The sequence below is a fragment of the Heterocephalus glaber genome, unplaced genomic scaffold (genome assembly GCF_053883595.1).
Source record: "Heterocephalus glaber isolate CG9 unplaced genomic scaffold, H.glaber_assembly_v1.0 deba00001553, whole genome shotgun sequence".
Classification (NCBI taxonomy): Eukaryota; Metazoa; Chordata; class Mammalia; order Rodentia; family Bathyergidae; genus Heterocephalus; species Heterocephalus glaber.
In genome coordinates, this window is record NW_028258344.1 from 10,619,296 (window position 1) to 10,635,563 (window position 16,268).

The following is a 16,268-nucleotide window of genomic DNA, read 5'->3' on the forward strand; positions in this document are numbered from 1 at the left end:
TTTCTTCTTTAATTTCCTCTGTGACTCATTGATTATTCAGATCTGTGTTGTTCAATTTCCATGTGTTTATGAATTTTTTGCAGTTTGTTTTACTATGGGTCTCCAATTTCATTGCACTATGGTCTGATAATATACAGGAGATAATTTCAATTCCTTTGCACTTACTTAAACACATTCTATGAGTGAGTATGTGGTGTTTTTTGGAGAAAGACCCATGTGCAGCTGAGAAGAATGTGTACTCTGATTTTGTGGGGTGTAACACTCTCTAAACATCTGTTAAGTTCATTTGTTCAAGAGTTTGATTGTGTTCTAGTATTTCATTACTTATTTTTGTCTAGTTGATATATCTATTTGTGACAGTGGGGTATTGAGGTCCCCAACTAGAATTATATTAGTGCATATATGACTTTTCATGTCCGTTAGTATTTGTTTTATATAGTTGGGCACACCAGTGTTTGGTGCATAGATATTTATGATTGTCATCTCCTCCTGTTGGATTTTTCCCTTTACAAGAATGTACTATCCTTCTTTGTCACTCTTAATCAGTGTTGGTTTGAAATCTACTTGATCTGAAAAGAGGATAGCTACTCCTGCTTTTTTTCAGGTTCCTGTTGCATGGAGTATTGTTTTCCACCCATTAATTTTCAGTCTATGAGTTTCATTTTGAACTAAGTGTGTATGCAGCATATTATTGGATTTTGCTTCTTGACCCATTCTGCCAGTCTATTTCTTTTGACTGGTGAATTGAGACCATTAACATTGACGGTTATAACTAATACATATTGAATTATCATTGTGATGACTTTTTCTGTTTGTTGGATTCTCCCCCTTTGCTTTTAATTTCTTGTTGCACCCAGTGGATTCATTCTGCTGTGCTTTCTGGTGTTGTGATCTTCATTATCTTTTCCTGGGATATTATCTAAAATTTTTGGAGCGCTGGTTTGGTATTCATGCAGTTCCTAAGGTACTTTTTTGTCATGAAAGTATCTTGTTTCTCCATCAATTTTGAAAGATAGTTTTGCAGGCTACATCAATATGGCTTGGAGGCTGTTTTCCTTTAGGGCTTGGAATACATCACTCCAAGCTCTTCTTGGCTTGAGGGTTTGCACTGAGACGTCTGCTGTGATTCTGATGGGCTTTCCTTTTTATATGATTTGTTTCTTTTCTCTAACTGCTTGTAGAACTTTGTTCTTCTGTTGAGTTTCTGGGATCTTAACAATTATGTGCTTATGTGTAGATTTTTTTTGATCAAGGCTATTTGGAGTCCTATATGCCTCACTTATCTGTATGTCAAGTTCTTTTCCCCTTCTTGGGAAGTTTTCTGCCATCTCTTCTGTGAACAGATTTTTTTATGTCATCTGCACTCTCTCCTGTTTCTTTGTTGACGTCAATCAGTCTTATGCTTTTCTTCTTTGCATCGTCTAGCAGCTGCTGGATTGATTTCTTGTGGTCCCTTACAATTCTGAAGCAATTTTTCTTTTCCTGGTCACTAATTGCAATCTTATCTTCTATATCTGAAATTCTGTCCTCACATTGGCTCATTCTGCTGCATAGACTTTCAATGGAGTTTTTGATCTCGAAATCTCTTTGCATCTGTTTTATGGATTCCATTTGTTTCCTATGTTGGGATTCCATCATGTTCCTCAGCTCCTCTCTAGATTTATTAATCCTGTCTTGCACTATGAGCACAATCTCTGCTGTTATCTGAGAAATTTTTTTCTGATTTCATTTTTTCCAGATCCTCTTTTGTTGCCAGTTCAGGGAGTCCAGGTAGTTGAGTATCAGAGTGTTCCACTTTGTTTCCCTTTGGGGTTTCTGTAAGTGATCTGGAAGTCTGGTTTTGAGACTTGTTTACATGTCTTCTCATTTTGAATGGGGGTAGGGGTGCTGTTGGCACCCACACAGCTCACCTCATCTGAGCTGGGAGCAGTGGAACAGCGGCCCAGAAGCTCATTCCTCTGGGCTGGGAGCAATGGAATGGTGGCCCAGAAGCCCCTTCTTCTGGGCTGGGAGTGGTGGAATGGTGGCCTGAAGCCCCTTCCTCTGGCCTGGGAGCAGTGGAATGGCGGCCCAGAAGCCCCTACCTCTGGGCTGAGAGTGGTGAACAGCGGCCTAGATTCTTGTCTTTTGTGTTTCAATCTATGGAATCAGTTAACTAGTAATTACATTGACTAATTTCTTATGATCCAATATAATGCAGACTTTTAAAATGTAAACTTTTCAAGCCACCCATTGCAAATAACGATCAGTCCACACTTAAAAGCAATAGTCAGCTACTGAATTTCACAGAAATAAATTATAATGTTGTTAGATTTCTAAATGACGTAATAACTTGGAAAAGAACAAACCAAAAACCTGTTACTGTCTCTTTGTGAGTATTAGTTTCTATGTATGAAACTGAGAAGTGGAATCTGCCTTCCTTTTTTCCCCATTAGAAAAAGCAGTATAGAAAAGCATGGGCCTATAGCAGGAACACATGAAACCCACACTGCTTCCAGGATTGTTCTCTGGAAGGGCTTACTGTAATCCCCTACTACACCCATCTCCCTTGTTCACTACCTTTGATAAATTTTAAGGAGGCAGACTTGGAAAAAAATTTACAGAGGGTACTAAATGGCTTTGACAGGCTCCCTGGGCTACCTTTGTCCTAAGTAGAAAGGATACTAGACCAGATGCAGGCGCCCAAACCTCTAGGAACCTCAAATATTTTCCCTGAGAGAAGTGTGAATGTTTATGGTGAAGCTGCTTTGCTCACAAGTATTGGTGTACCTAGTAAAAATGATGCCCAATGCCATGTCTAATGCATCCCATTCCCATCACCTCCTAGTCAACAGAAAAATAAGTAAGAACCAGGAGTTTTGGAATGGAGAGGGAAGCATGTTTCATTTTGTTTTTTCCATAGGAAACAGGAGCAAGTTTAACAAAGGCCAGAAGAATGCAGGACTATGGGTGATGTAGTTACCATAACTCTGGGAGTAGCCAGGGCCAATCAGAGTTGCCTCAAGTAGTTTTGACTCATATTCATCCTTATCTGGCTTACAAACTAGGCCCCCAACAGGAGTTCCTAAATGGTTGTATAACTTGTTTTCTAATTCTTCTTTGGGAACTCCCCCTTAGTCTACATACAGAATTAGTGGCTGCCCTGAGGGAAGTAACATTGCAGACCTTAGATCCCATTGCACTTTCCCTTGGTCTCTGTCTCTTTTGAGCTGGGGTCAGATACAGAAGATACAGGTTGCACTGGTTGAGTGTTGTCGCTATTCAGAGTACTTGCAAGGGATAAATGAAATAGTAGGTGTGAAAATTATTTGTTAATTGTAAGGGATCTTCAAATATCAAATATTTCAAAAGATGGCACACTAGCAAAAACATAGACTTTAGAATTTGATAGATCTGAATTATAGGCTCACTTGTGTCAACCTAGGAAAGTTATCTTACTTCCATTGGACTCAATATCCTGATTATACAATGGGACAGCGATGCATAGGAGCACATGCTTGTTGCCACTTACGGGTTACCAACTAGTTGTTTTCTAAGATGCTTCATAAGGTGCCATTAATCATCATATCCTGAACTTATCGTGATTAAAACAAAAAAGACTGTCTGGGGTTCTGCGTGGTAGGCTCAACCAGCTGACTTGGGCAGGGCTCAGAGAGCAGACATTGCTGAAGGCCAGACTTCAAATAATCATGTTTTATTTATATTTTTGTTTGTATATTTTGTTTATACATTTTGTGAAGGGAAATGGTTATCCTGGGGATCAGATTACTTGTGTCAACATAACCAATCTATGCCCTCCTTGTGGGCAGACCTCAGGAAAAGGCAAATCATCTAAATACCAATTTATTCACCCAATGAGACATAATTGTCATGTGGGCCAGTGCAAAGAACCAAATGCATATGGTCAGTCTATTCTCTTCCTCAGTGAAGATCTACATAGGATGCCAAGTCGTAATTATAAGGTGGGTTGATGAGCCTGGAGTTAGATGGGTCAAATGTTTAAGAACATCAAGATGAAATAACTGGATGGGTTTCTGTCAGGCAGAACTGCCTAGCCAATGGAACTCGAATCTTTAGGCTCTTTTCACCCTCAGCAGTGTTTAAATGGCCCAGCCAGTATTTACCTCTGAATTTGTTTTCTATTCGTGTCCATACCTAAGCACTCTTTTGAATGACAATGCAAAAATAATAACTGTCAGTGACATTTATGAGGTGTGATCAAAATATATAGTGAACATGTTTAAACTTTAAAATTTATTAAGACACATTGCAATCATCTCCCCTCAAAATACTCCCCCTTGCTGTAAACACACTTCTATCATTCTAGCCACTTTCTGAAGCAATTCTGAAAGTTTTCTTTCATGTCTTTCCGTGGTATAATCAAAAATACTGTGAATACTGCTGCTATCCAGCTGAAAGGCAGGCTCATAAAAATATTGCAGAGTGTCCTCATCAACTGTATTCACAGGATTTGGCACTGTGTGACTTCCAGCTCTTCCCAAAGTCAAAATGACCATGAAAGGTAAATTTTCTGAATTAATTCAGGATATTGAGATATCCATGACAGCACAACTAAAAAGAACTCAGAAGTAAAGGACTTCCATAACTGCTTCAGAAATGGCAAAAGTGACAGGATAAATGTATTAAAAGCAAGGAATATTAGTGACAATGTGTCTTTTACTGTAATAATTTTTAAAAATTTAAACATTTACCACATTTTTCAATCATATCTTGTATACAGTTAACAGGTTCCTCAGGTCTTACAGAGTTGCAGCCACTAAGGAGCCAGAGTATGATGGTGAAAGAGTCATGGGACCAAACGATGAAGTTTTGTTGAGGATAATATTCCTCTTGTTTCTAAGCCCACAGCTGTGGGAATAAATGTGGCTCTGCTGGTAGATCTCAGCTGTACAACTACAAGTTCCCACTCCCTGCAAAATTCTCCTAGAGATGTGCCAAAGATAAGGGAGACTTGCAGAGAGGGGCTAGCTTGAGTGTCTATCCTTTACCCCATCATCTTCGTTAGCATTAGTCCACCTCACCCCCATCTTCTATTTAGAACACTGATGTTTTCTTAATCCCACCAAAGTATATGTAGATATTCTTAAACTGCCCTCTACCTTATTGCCCCTTTGGGGTGCTAAGCCTTTCTTACATTGTGACTCTGAAGCCTCCAATGTCTAAACATTTCTGAGAATCCCCACGAATATTGCAAATGCTTTCAGAAATAACACTGGGAAACCTGATGGGATAGTCTTTCATCAGGCCTGGGACTAGAGGGTAGCAGCATCTAAGTAGATAGCTGAGAGGGTCACTGTTCACCAAGTCCATATGGATCCAAAGTTAGGCTTGAATATAAGGGCTATAATAGAAAAATATGTACCAAGTTCTATGGAAACAAGTGGCAGTATTATTAGCAGCTCAGGCTTCACTTTTTTCTGTGATTCTGTCACTTGGATTCCCACACAAGTTTAGCATTTGTTCTTGAGTCACCCAATAGATACTTACCAAGGACCTAATATGTGCCAGGCACAGTGCTAGACCTCCAGTGGCACAATTCCCAAGCAGAATCCTCATCCTCCAGACCATTCCTTCTTGTTTTGTTTGACCTCTATACTTGGTACTTCCCTAACCCCAAACACTAGTTTCATAATTGCTTTATTCTTTTATAGCAAATATTATTTTGCAACCTCCCCAAAGGCCTGGCCCACAGCAGTCTTTGAATTATCTTTTGTAAGTATTATAATGTTTGGCAGATTTTTTTCAGTAACTTGTACATCTTTTTCCTAGATTAGTGACAGCATTATCTGAGAAGGAAAGAGTTATAGCTGGTCAGGGAGTGCAATACCCATAATCATGGAAACTGTGCATCTCTGTGCTTTGTTAAAATGTATTCTAGGACTATCAATTTATGGGAGTTATGGCATCTCTCTTACTTCATGAGACAGATGATGAACAATGAATTATTTTTATATTCAAATTGAAGCTATTTCTTTTAGATGTTGAAAATATGGGGGAAAAAGTCACTGAAACAAAGGTAACTATTTACTGTACTTTTTCCCTCCTTCATCTCTTGAATTATTCTCCACATACTTTTTTTTAACCCAGATTGATTAATGTTCCTCTTTTTCTATTAGTAATGCCTACACAATACAGCTGGATCTGTTTGGTTTGAATATCTTAGTATATCTTGCTTATTTTTCCAAAGTATTCTTTTTTAAGCACCTGGAAGCTACATTCAGTTCAAAGAAAGAAGGGGCCGGGGATTTAGCTCAGTGGTTCTGCCGCCTGCCTCGCAAGCGCAAGGACCCGAGTTTGATCTCTGGTACCAAAAAAAAAGGGTAACAGTTCAAAGAAAGAATAGATACAGAGATTTAAGAAAAAAATCCACAATGTAGTATCCCGGTAAGAGGTGCTCAGGAAACTACCAGATGTTTAATTGAGAAGGGTATGTGGCACTTAGGACTCATGGTTGACAGTGACCACAACCTAGTTAACACAGAATCAAAAGAAAAACGTGTAAACCTGTGTATAGAGAGGAATTTTTCTAGCACAATACAGGAAAGGATCAACTGGCATATTGTTGGAGGGAACAGTTGCAACTAGACCTGGGAACAACTGGAGTCAGAAGACTGAGCTTCACTGAGGCTCACGGGCTCCATCTAACTCTTGCCACTGCTCCTCTTCTGCAGGTAATTTCAATTTGTTTCATTTCAGAGAAGCCAATAATACCTAGATTTCACATTTTACAGCTTCCCTATCTGAGAGTTTGTCTGATATACAAATAATCTAGCAAAGAATTCTTATTTGTCTGCTCTGGGTCACTCCTGGACTACTCAGTAAAGATCATGTGAAAATGAAGCAGTTCTTAGGGAAAGCATGTGTTGTGCTATGGTGTTGGCACACATCTGTAATTCTTGTACTCGGGAGGCTGAAGGAGGAGGGACCTTATCTCAAAATAAAATTTCAAAAGGACTAGGAATGTACCTCAGTGTGGGATCTTGGGTTTGATAACTAGCACTGCAAAAAAAAAAGCCTATGTTGCCATGAAGACCTATGTACTCCTCAGATAAAGGAGAACTAATTGGCTAATTGGAAGATTATCTACTACAATGATTTCTGGCCAAAATGACTCAAAAGGCACTTGTTAAAATGCCTAGGTAACCTCTCATTTTATAGAATCTTAATTATGATGTTGATGCAATTTAATTATTTAAATTGATAAAATTGTATATATTTATAATCTGCAAATATATTTTGACATAAGTATACATGTAGAATGGCTAAATCAAGCTAACATATGCATTATCTCACATACTTCCCTTTTTTTGAAGAGAAATCTAAAATCTACTTTCTTGAATTATCAGGACTACAATGCATGATGATTAACTATAGTCATCGTGCTTTATAGGAGCTTTTCTGAATGTATTCTTCCTATTTAACTGAAATATCACATCTTTTGACCACATCTGTAACCTGTATGATGACAGTGCATGCTCTAAATGGCACATTATGCTGCCTTCTGTAAAAATAATTGCCTTTTTTCTTTGAGCTTATTATGTCCTGTATATATTATGTGCATTATTTCTAAAACCTTAAGATAATCTTATGTGGGGTATTATCCCTATACTTAGGTGAAGATATTAATGTTAAATGGCAGATATAGGAATACCCCCTAAATGGGGCTGGGGATTTAGCTCAGTGGTGCCACTGCCTGCCTCGCAAGCGCAAGGTCCTGAATTCAATCCCTGGTACCAAAAAAATAAAATAAAGTAAAATACATAAATAATAACAATAATAGTACTGGGAGGGCAGGAGAATGGGAAAAAAATAAGAACCAAGATACATTATGTAAAGTTACAAGTTCCCAAAGATAAATCTAAATGTATTGTATACCTAAAATGTACCAATAAAAGAATTTAAGAAAGAAAAAAAAGAGAGTACTAATTAGGAATACCCACTAGGTGTGCTTGTGTCTCTGAGGCCTCCAGAGCCATAATACAGCAGGCAAATGGCTCCTGGGGACCTCCAATAGCTCAGCCCTTTCTGAATAGATAGTAGGAAGAGGAGCCCTCTCAGGAGCAGAACCCAGGAGTAATGTGGGGTGGAGGGGGGAAGTCTGGGACTTGACAGCTGCAGAGAAGCTCTAATCTAAGTCCCAGATGAGATCAGAAATGTTTTCCTGATTATTTTTTTTAAAAAGAGGTTTTTTGTGTGAGGTTTTTTTTTTTTTAACTCTTGCTCCCTGGCTAGACCAATAGAGTTGGAATAAAATTGATGGCTAAATTTGGAAAATATATTTTAAAAAAAAAGAAGAAGAAGAAGTTATGCAAATTGTATCCAAAGTAAAATAAAATACTTAAATTTGCTTAAATTTTGAGGATTGATTCTTAACACTTCTGAGTTAGCCCGGTGTTGAGATACCATTCTTCAATTTAACCATATGGATGAAGCCATATTCCATTTGTGTGTCTGCCTATATCCTTTGATGCCCTGACTGGAAGTTCTGCTTTGGCTCTCTTAACAGTTTTCTCCCTTTATTTTGCAGCAACACACAAATATACTTCACACTGTCATTCTTAAAAAGATTAAAAATGGACCAACCTTCTCCTTTAGCAAGTGGAATTCAGTGTGCATAACCTTAATGGCTACTTTTCCCTTTGGTTTTACAGCCTATGAAAATGGCATGTAACCTACCTAACCAAAGACAGCGGTCTATGTCAACAGCTGGAGAAGCTCTATATGAAATTCTTGGTCTGCATAAGGGAGCATCAAATGAAGAGATTAAGAAAACCTACAGGTACAAAATGAGGTTCAGTAGTGATATTTCCTATGCTACTAGTGGTAGTTATTTTGTGACTGGCAAATAGCTCCAGTTAGAGGCATAAACTACTTGCCAAGATCAAGCAATCCTTTTTTGGTCCCCATGTTCCCTACTCTGCAACATAAGCAGTTCAGAGTAAACAATAATGGTTGTACAAAAGAATTATCTAGTGATACCAAATCTTAGAAAAGGGCACCAAGTATTTTAGGCTAGACAGAGAGACTGGAGGGAAAGGAGAGGGAGGGAGGGAGGGAGGGAAGATAAACTACAACCAATAGCTGTAATTTAACCCATGTGATACATCTCTAAATACAGTAGAAGGCTCTTTTCTCTCCTTCCTTTTCTTCCTCTCTCTTTTCTTTCTTTGATAAAAAAGATTTATCATAATTATTGTCTTATAAACTATACCGTTTAAGCCCTCAAGTTTAATCTTTTGTATCTGATCTAATACTAAGTTAACTACACTGGGGAAAAATTGAAATAACCTTTTATTTAATGCTCCAAGGAATAAAAACATATATATGTGTGTGTTACAAAAAATTTGTTTATTGGAGAAAATTTGCAAATTACCAACAACAAAAATAGTAACATTTATTCATAATTCTACCTTAGAAATAATTACCACTGATATTTTATTTCTTTCATTTTTTTGTCTAGATATTTAAAATTGAAATTGAATTCATCTGTATTCTCCAATTATCTTTTTATAAGCTCAATAATGAAAATATCTTGATGTTATTCTGATGTTTAATGGCTATAGCCTATGATTATTCTCTAATTTGTTGCATCATTTTAAAAGCTATCATTTAACATATAAGTTCCTTTAATTTTTCCCTGTACTTAATATCCTTGTATATAAATCATAATGGATATTTCCAATTATTTCCTTATTGAAGAATAAAGCTAGCCCCTTGTAGGGAAAAGGTGAATCAAAATATAATTTTAATATTACTTTTTTATTTCATCTTGATTTGTTCCTTTTTTTAATTCATTAGTTTTTTAGTATATGGACATCTAAAATTTTTTAACAGACAAATTTGTTAGTCATTTTCTTTATAGCTTCTATTTTACCTATCATAGTTAAAAAGCCTTGCCCAATTATCATGTCATAGAATACTAATCTCTACCTACAACATTTATAATTTTGACTTTACACTAAATCTTTGGTCCATTTGGAGTTTTTTTTAATCTAAAAAATGAGGTAGAAATCCCAGTTTATTTTTTCCAAATCTCTAGCCCACAAATATTTACTGAATTATCCATTGTTATCTACTACATAATGGAAAATCCTTTGGCCTTGTATTGGGCTTCACCATGTGGTAAACTCTGAAACCTGAAATGCTTCAAGAAGCTTGTATTGAAGAATAAATGACAGTAGTATAAATTGAAATTTGGATCCAAATAGTTCTGTGAAAATGGTGGATTCTGATATTGATCCTCTAGTTTATATTTCACTTAAGTGATAGGGAAAGAGAAGTCTTTTTGTTTCATTTTGCCCTAGAGCTGTCCAGAAGGAGGTTGGCTAGGAGAAGTCCAGCTCCCTTTTGGTGGACATTCTTGTCTGAAGGTCACTATCCTGGACTCTTCAGGCTGAGTTATTATGCTAGGGCTTTGGCATGAGAATGAATGAAAGCGACTACATTGTAAGCTTAATACTGCCAAAAATGTTCCCCAAATAAGGAGAAAAAAGTTGTATCACAGTACCTTGTGATTCTTCAAACACTTCACTTTACAAACGGGATTTTTATTTCCCTTTATTAATTTTGGAAGCTAAAATTTCAGGTCATATCCTAATTAAGTCATTAATTATGCTGAGTTATTTGCAAGTTTAATAATTACAACATAAAGTCTTTTCATGTAATCAGTGTCTTGCTATTAATTTTGTTTTAATGTCACACAAATATTATTTTTTCAGCTGATTAGGGTACTAGTATGCTGCCAAAAGCATCTACTTCTATCTAAATTGCCCATTTGTATTCTACAAGTTATTCAAAATGTATGAGCAAGCTTCAAATCCACTGAGAATATTATTCTTATATTCACGGATCTGGATCACAGCAGTGACAACATAGTGAAATTAAAACTCCGTGAAATTTAATAAAATTACCAACTGTTGAATCCATAAGCTGCTTGACCTCTGTTACAATCTTTGGTTGTCTTCTGGGAAACAAGGTTGAGTTAGAAGACTACTTCTTGTACATTTTATTTTTATATTTACTTTACAAAAATGAGAACATATAAAGACATTGACAAAAAAAATCTTCCTCTTACCTCTTATCCCTCTAGTTACTTCCTCTGGGGAAATAGTCTTAATTCTTTGGGTATCCACCTAAAAGGTTTTATGCTTATGTGAGCATACATAGAGAACTTCCAATCTGGGCAAGATGGCATAGATTTGTTTCTTCCTTCTCTTCCCTGCTAGGCATGATTAAAATCTTTGGAAATAACAAAAGAGACCACCAAAAGAGAAGTTGCAAGTTAGAAAGAGGAAGGTCAATTGGTTAGGAACCTCAGAACCAAAAGCACAATACAGAAGCAGCTCATCTTTTTTTTTTTTGTTTTGTTTTTGGTACCGGGGATTGAACTTGGGTCCTTGTGCTTGTGCAGCAGGCAGTGAAACCACTGAGCCAAATCCCTGGTCCCCAAAAGCAGTTCATCTTATGACTTCTTCAACCTCATACATCAGAAGATAACCCAGGACCCCCTTTCCCAACATCCAATCTAGCAACAGAACACATCTAGGTAGCCTTATTCTTCCTTCAATTTGTAAGAATGAATCCTGACAACACTAGACAAACTCACAGAAACAGCAAGAGGTGCTTCGGGAAAATAGCCCCAACAGTAATGGGCCACAGGAAGTGCTTTCCTTTCTCACTAGCTTGAAACTCCTCTCTCCTTCTGGCCAACTTCACTTCATAGAGGGAATTAGGGAGGGAGATTCTGCCACAATGGGCTGAGAAAGTACTTTGGGTCCCCTTTCAGCTCCTCAGCTACCATCAACAAGGACTGTGGTGCCTCAGAAGTGGGAGACAAACTATGCAGACCAAAATAGTACCATAAAGCCTCAGAAAACTAGATTGTCATTGGACACCCATAAACACAGGCTAGGGCCTTGATAAATCTGAGCACGGTGACTCCCTATCAAAATAAAAGATTTAATTAGAACCCAGAGTCAAAATACCTAATACAATAAGATTCACTCATCATAAAAAGACAAGAAAATCACAGCTTGAATGAGAAAGATTATCATCTGATTTCTACACACATGAGACAGATATTTTAAAAGATTCAACAAGTAATTATCCAAAAAATCTTGAAGCAAGTGAAAACATAGAAGGGCTGGGGATTTAACTCAGTGGTTCCAGCGCCTGCCTCACAAGCTGAAGGTCCCAATTTCGATCCCCGGTACCAAATTTAAAAAAGGAAGAAAAGAAAACATAGACAATCTCAATGTTGTTTTAAAAACACATAGATTTATAAAACTGAGAAATAACACTAATGGGATGAGCTTAATACTAGAGTGGAGATGACAGAAAGCAGAATCAGTGAAGTTGAGGTTAGAGCAATGGAATTTACTTACTCTAACAACAGGGATAAAACAAACTGAAAATAAACAGAGTCTCAAGAGCCTACGGGACAATAATGAAAGATTCAACACTTGCAGCTTTGGAGTCCTAGATGGAGTAGAGAAAAAGTTTGAAATTCAAAGACCACTCAAAGAACTGAAATGTTCCCAAGTTTTGCAAAAGATATAAATTTAGACCCAAAAAGCTGAATGAATCTTATTAGGATAAACCCAAAGAAATCCATGTCAAACACAATAGGATTAAACTTCTAAAAACTAAAATCAAAGAAAACATCCTGAAAGCAGCCAGAAAGAAACAATACATTACCTATTGGGAGACAATAATTTGAATGGCAGCATATTTCTCATGTGAACCAACAGAGACCAGAAGAATATGGACATATTTTTCAAGTGCTGAAAGAAAAGAAATGTCAACTGCAAATTCAGTATCTGATAAAACTGTATTTCAGGAATTAAAGGGAAATAAGTTCTGAGATAAAAGAAATCTGAATTTGTCTCTAGCAAATCTCCTCTTTAAAAATGGCTTAAAGAAGTTCTCCAGAAGAAAGGAAATGATAATCTCTTATTTTCTTTTATATTTTTGGTACCGGGGATCGAACTCAGGTCCTTGCGCTTGCGCAGTAGGCGGCAAAACCACTGCGCTAAATCCCGGCCCTAAGAAATGATAATCTTAAACCATCAGGAAGAAATAACATTGGAGAAAAAATATGGGTAAATACAGAGACTTCTTCCTCTGTCTAAGTTTTCTGAATTATGTATGATGATTGGAAGGATAAAGGGATCCAAATGGGAGTAATATTTCCATACTTCACTAAAATTAGAAAAGTCTGACTGATACCAATAGATTATGATAAATCTCTCTTTCTCTCTCTCTCAAACACACACATACACAAACACTAAGAAGACTATACAAAATAATACTCTAGAACATTACAAATAAATCAAAATAAAACCCTAGAAAAATGTTCAAATAACCCACAAGAAAAGAGAAATGAAAAAATGAAAAACAAAGCAAAATAGAAATGGTAGAGTTAAGCCCTAAATAAGTATATTTAATGTAAATGGTTTAAACATACATTTTCTTATATAAATGGGAGTATTATCTCTTATATACATTGTATTCTTAATATCTCTTAGAAATGATCAGTTCACGGAAATTAACCTCATTCTTTTCATGTTTCCATGCCCCATGATTTAATCAATTTCCTGTTAATAGATATTTGATTGTCCCTCCTTCAAGGTTGTCGGTTTTGGGGGTTTTTTTTGTTTATTTGTTTTTGTTTTCATTTGGTACCTGGGATCAAACTCAGGACCTTGCGCTTGCGAGGCAGGAGGCGGCACCACTGAGCTAATTCCCTGGCCCAAGTTTGTCATTTTAAATCAACTTTGAGCTTCTCAGCAAGGAAAACTTCATCACCCCAGATGGGTACATAGAAGTGGGAAGGGGAAAGCAATCTTGGTTCCTGTTCACTTTCCAGTTTTTGCATTTCCCAATCCCAAACTCTTAGAGTAAGGATATTAAAAACACAGCTAAGTCATAGGCTTATCGAAGTCCGACTGTCTCTGCTTAAAGGTCTGGAATCACAGTCCCCTCTGCCCCATTGCCCCCTGCTACCACTGAGCAAGGCTGGGGGAGGGAGTGTCTAACTCTGTGGAAAAGAAAAAGAAAACTATTCTCTAAGAGGGTTACAAAGTCGGGAAGAAAATAACAGCATCTTCAGTTTTTTATTCCTTTAGAGAATTACTATAAATAGCAGCTTCAAAGACCTACCTCCACTTCCATGTCTATATATAAAAAATTTTTACTGTAGAGTATATAAAGCATCTTTTTTTTTTTACATTTTCTGAAACTCAATTGTACATCATTATATATATACTGGATATACTGGAGTCCTCTGCTACCTCAAAGGATAGCTGGAAAAGGTGAATATAGGAAGGATTTTATTGTGTCAGTCCATCAGGTACTGAAGGTTTTGCTTCATTGAGATTTTGTAAAAAGAAATGAGATCATCTTTTCAAGGTATATGGATCCCTTTGTGGAAAAGCACAATGAAAATACCAGGGTCTATTATGATCAAACAAATGGGCCCCATCCTTCTTGGAAGTCTAAAATTATCCTGCCATTTGGTTTTACTATTCAAAACCCATTTACCTAGTAGACACTGAATTTGCAGTCCCTATCAAAAGTGGCATATCACAGAGTGAAACTCATAGTATAAGTCTCATCCAGGACCTTCATTGATGAATAAACTCGGCTTTAGCATTGCAGAGCATAATCATTCCAAGGAACTTAAAGTCTAAGGCTCATTTAATCCAATTTTCTCATTGCCAGGCTAAATCACTTTCATGAGTGCTTGCATAATATAAGCAAATATTTTGCCCTGTTCTTCCACTGCCTAAGTCTTTCCACTCCCTTACCATGCTATCTGAAAGAGACTCATTTGAGTTAGCCTAGAATATCTAAGACTTTATCTTTCACTCATTTGCCCTAACTTTGCATGGCTATATTTTGCCTTCCCATCTAATTTAGTCTCTCAGAGCCAACAAAAATTCTAAGTCAGGAAGATGGCAAGAGAAGCTGGTGAAGGAAGAGAAAGAGATACTAATGAATAGTAGGACATTAGATAATTAGGGAGGTGGCAACCTGTTGAAATGAGAAACTAAAAGATTGTTCTGTACATAACCCCAATACTCAGGATCTGGCATTTCTCAAGTTAACTCAAAAACTTAGGTTTTCAGCAAACTTCTACCACACAGGTCCTCTTAGGTGTGGTCTCTGAGAAAGTGTCCCTAAGCCTAGGAACCAGTTCATTCCCAAGTAACACCATTGTTTGCCAAGCCAAGCTTTTACCCTGTGGATGAGATTGATTTGCCATTTGTTCAGTGGATACATCCACATTCACTGCTACATCCAGCCCTGGGTTCTAGCCTCTGCTGTTGCAGCTCCACTGCCACTCACCTGGCACAGCTGGTCTGCTGCTACTATATGTATATCACCTACATGGTAGGCATAGCAGGTATTCCATGCTTAGTCTCTAAGACCCTTGACTACCACTTCAAGCCCAGAAGTATCACCAGCTATTTTCTTGAGAATGGAGGGAGTCACCTATGCCTTCTGGGCTCTGTGAGTGGGAGGAATGCGGCTGGGTGGAAGGAATGGCTCTCTCCTCTTTGTGATACCCTCTGTTAGAGATTCCAGAGAGGGTCAACATTTGGTAGAAAAGCTCCTTCCATTTTTTTTCTCTTAGACCTCTTTTTCTTTAGGATGCAGACACTTGCTTGGGATGAGTCAGAGACTAGAGGTAATGATGCTATATGCTCAGAGTCTCAATCCTCTCTGACAGTTAAAGCTTTGCTCCTGGGTCAGTGTAATCATACCTGGATCTTTCTTTCCTCAGATATATTTTTTTCAGAAGATTCTACAGTTCCCATCCCATGTTCACATAGCCTTCTGTCAGGTTGCCCCACTGGTTTTAGACTTGCCCACTTGTGGCTGCCCTAGTGATACCTTGGATTCCTTTCTGAGAGACTGTTGCTAGTGGCCTTTCCAACAGATCCTGATACGCTCAAACTTCCAGGCTGCAATGACTCAACGATGTAGCTAGGTCTACCACAGTCCTACAACAGGGCTACCTGACTGTGTTCACCTTAATAACGTGAATGAAGTGAACCAAGCTTGTCATTTTGTTGCTGCTCAGCAAGCACTTTGGATGTGTGGATTGGGTTTTCTCTTTTTTGGTATGGGACTGGCACATAAACATCCTTTGTTCCAAAATTAGTGGATTATAAGTGGGTGTGATAGCAAACACTTTTAGTTCCAGCACTTTGGGAGGCTAAGGCAGGATGATCACAAGTTGG

General features: G+C 37.5%; 1 protein-coding gene across 1 annotated transcript in view; it reads left to right on the top strand.

Annotated features, from left to right (window-relative positions):
• Dnajc5b (DnaJ heat shock protein family (Hsp40) member C5 beta) overlaps positions 1-16,268 on the top strand; it is a 338,000-nt gene that overhangs the window by 279,250 nt on the left and 42,482 nt on the right. The window contains exon 4 of the mRNA XM_004842119.3: positions 8,673-8,800. Within this exon, the coding sequence (XP_004842176.1) occupies positions 8,676-8,800 (125 nt within the window). The 5' untranslated portion in view covers positions 8,673-8,675. The remainder of the gene's footprint in view (positions 1-8,672; positions 8,801-16,268) is intronic.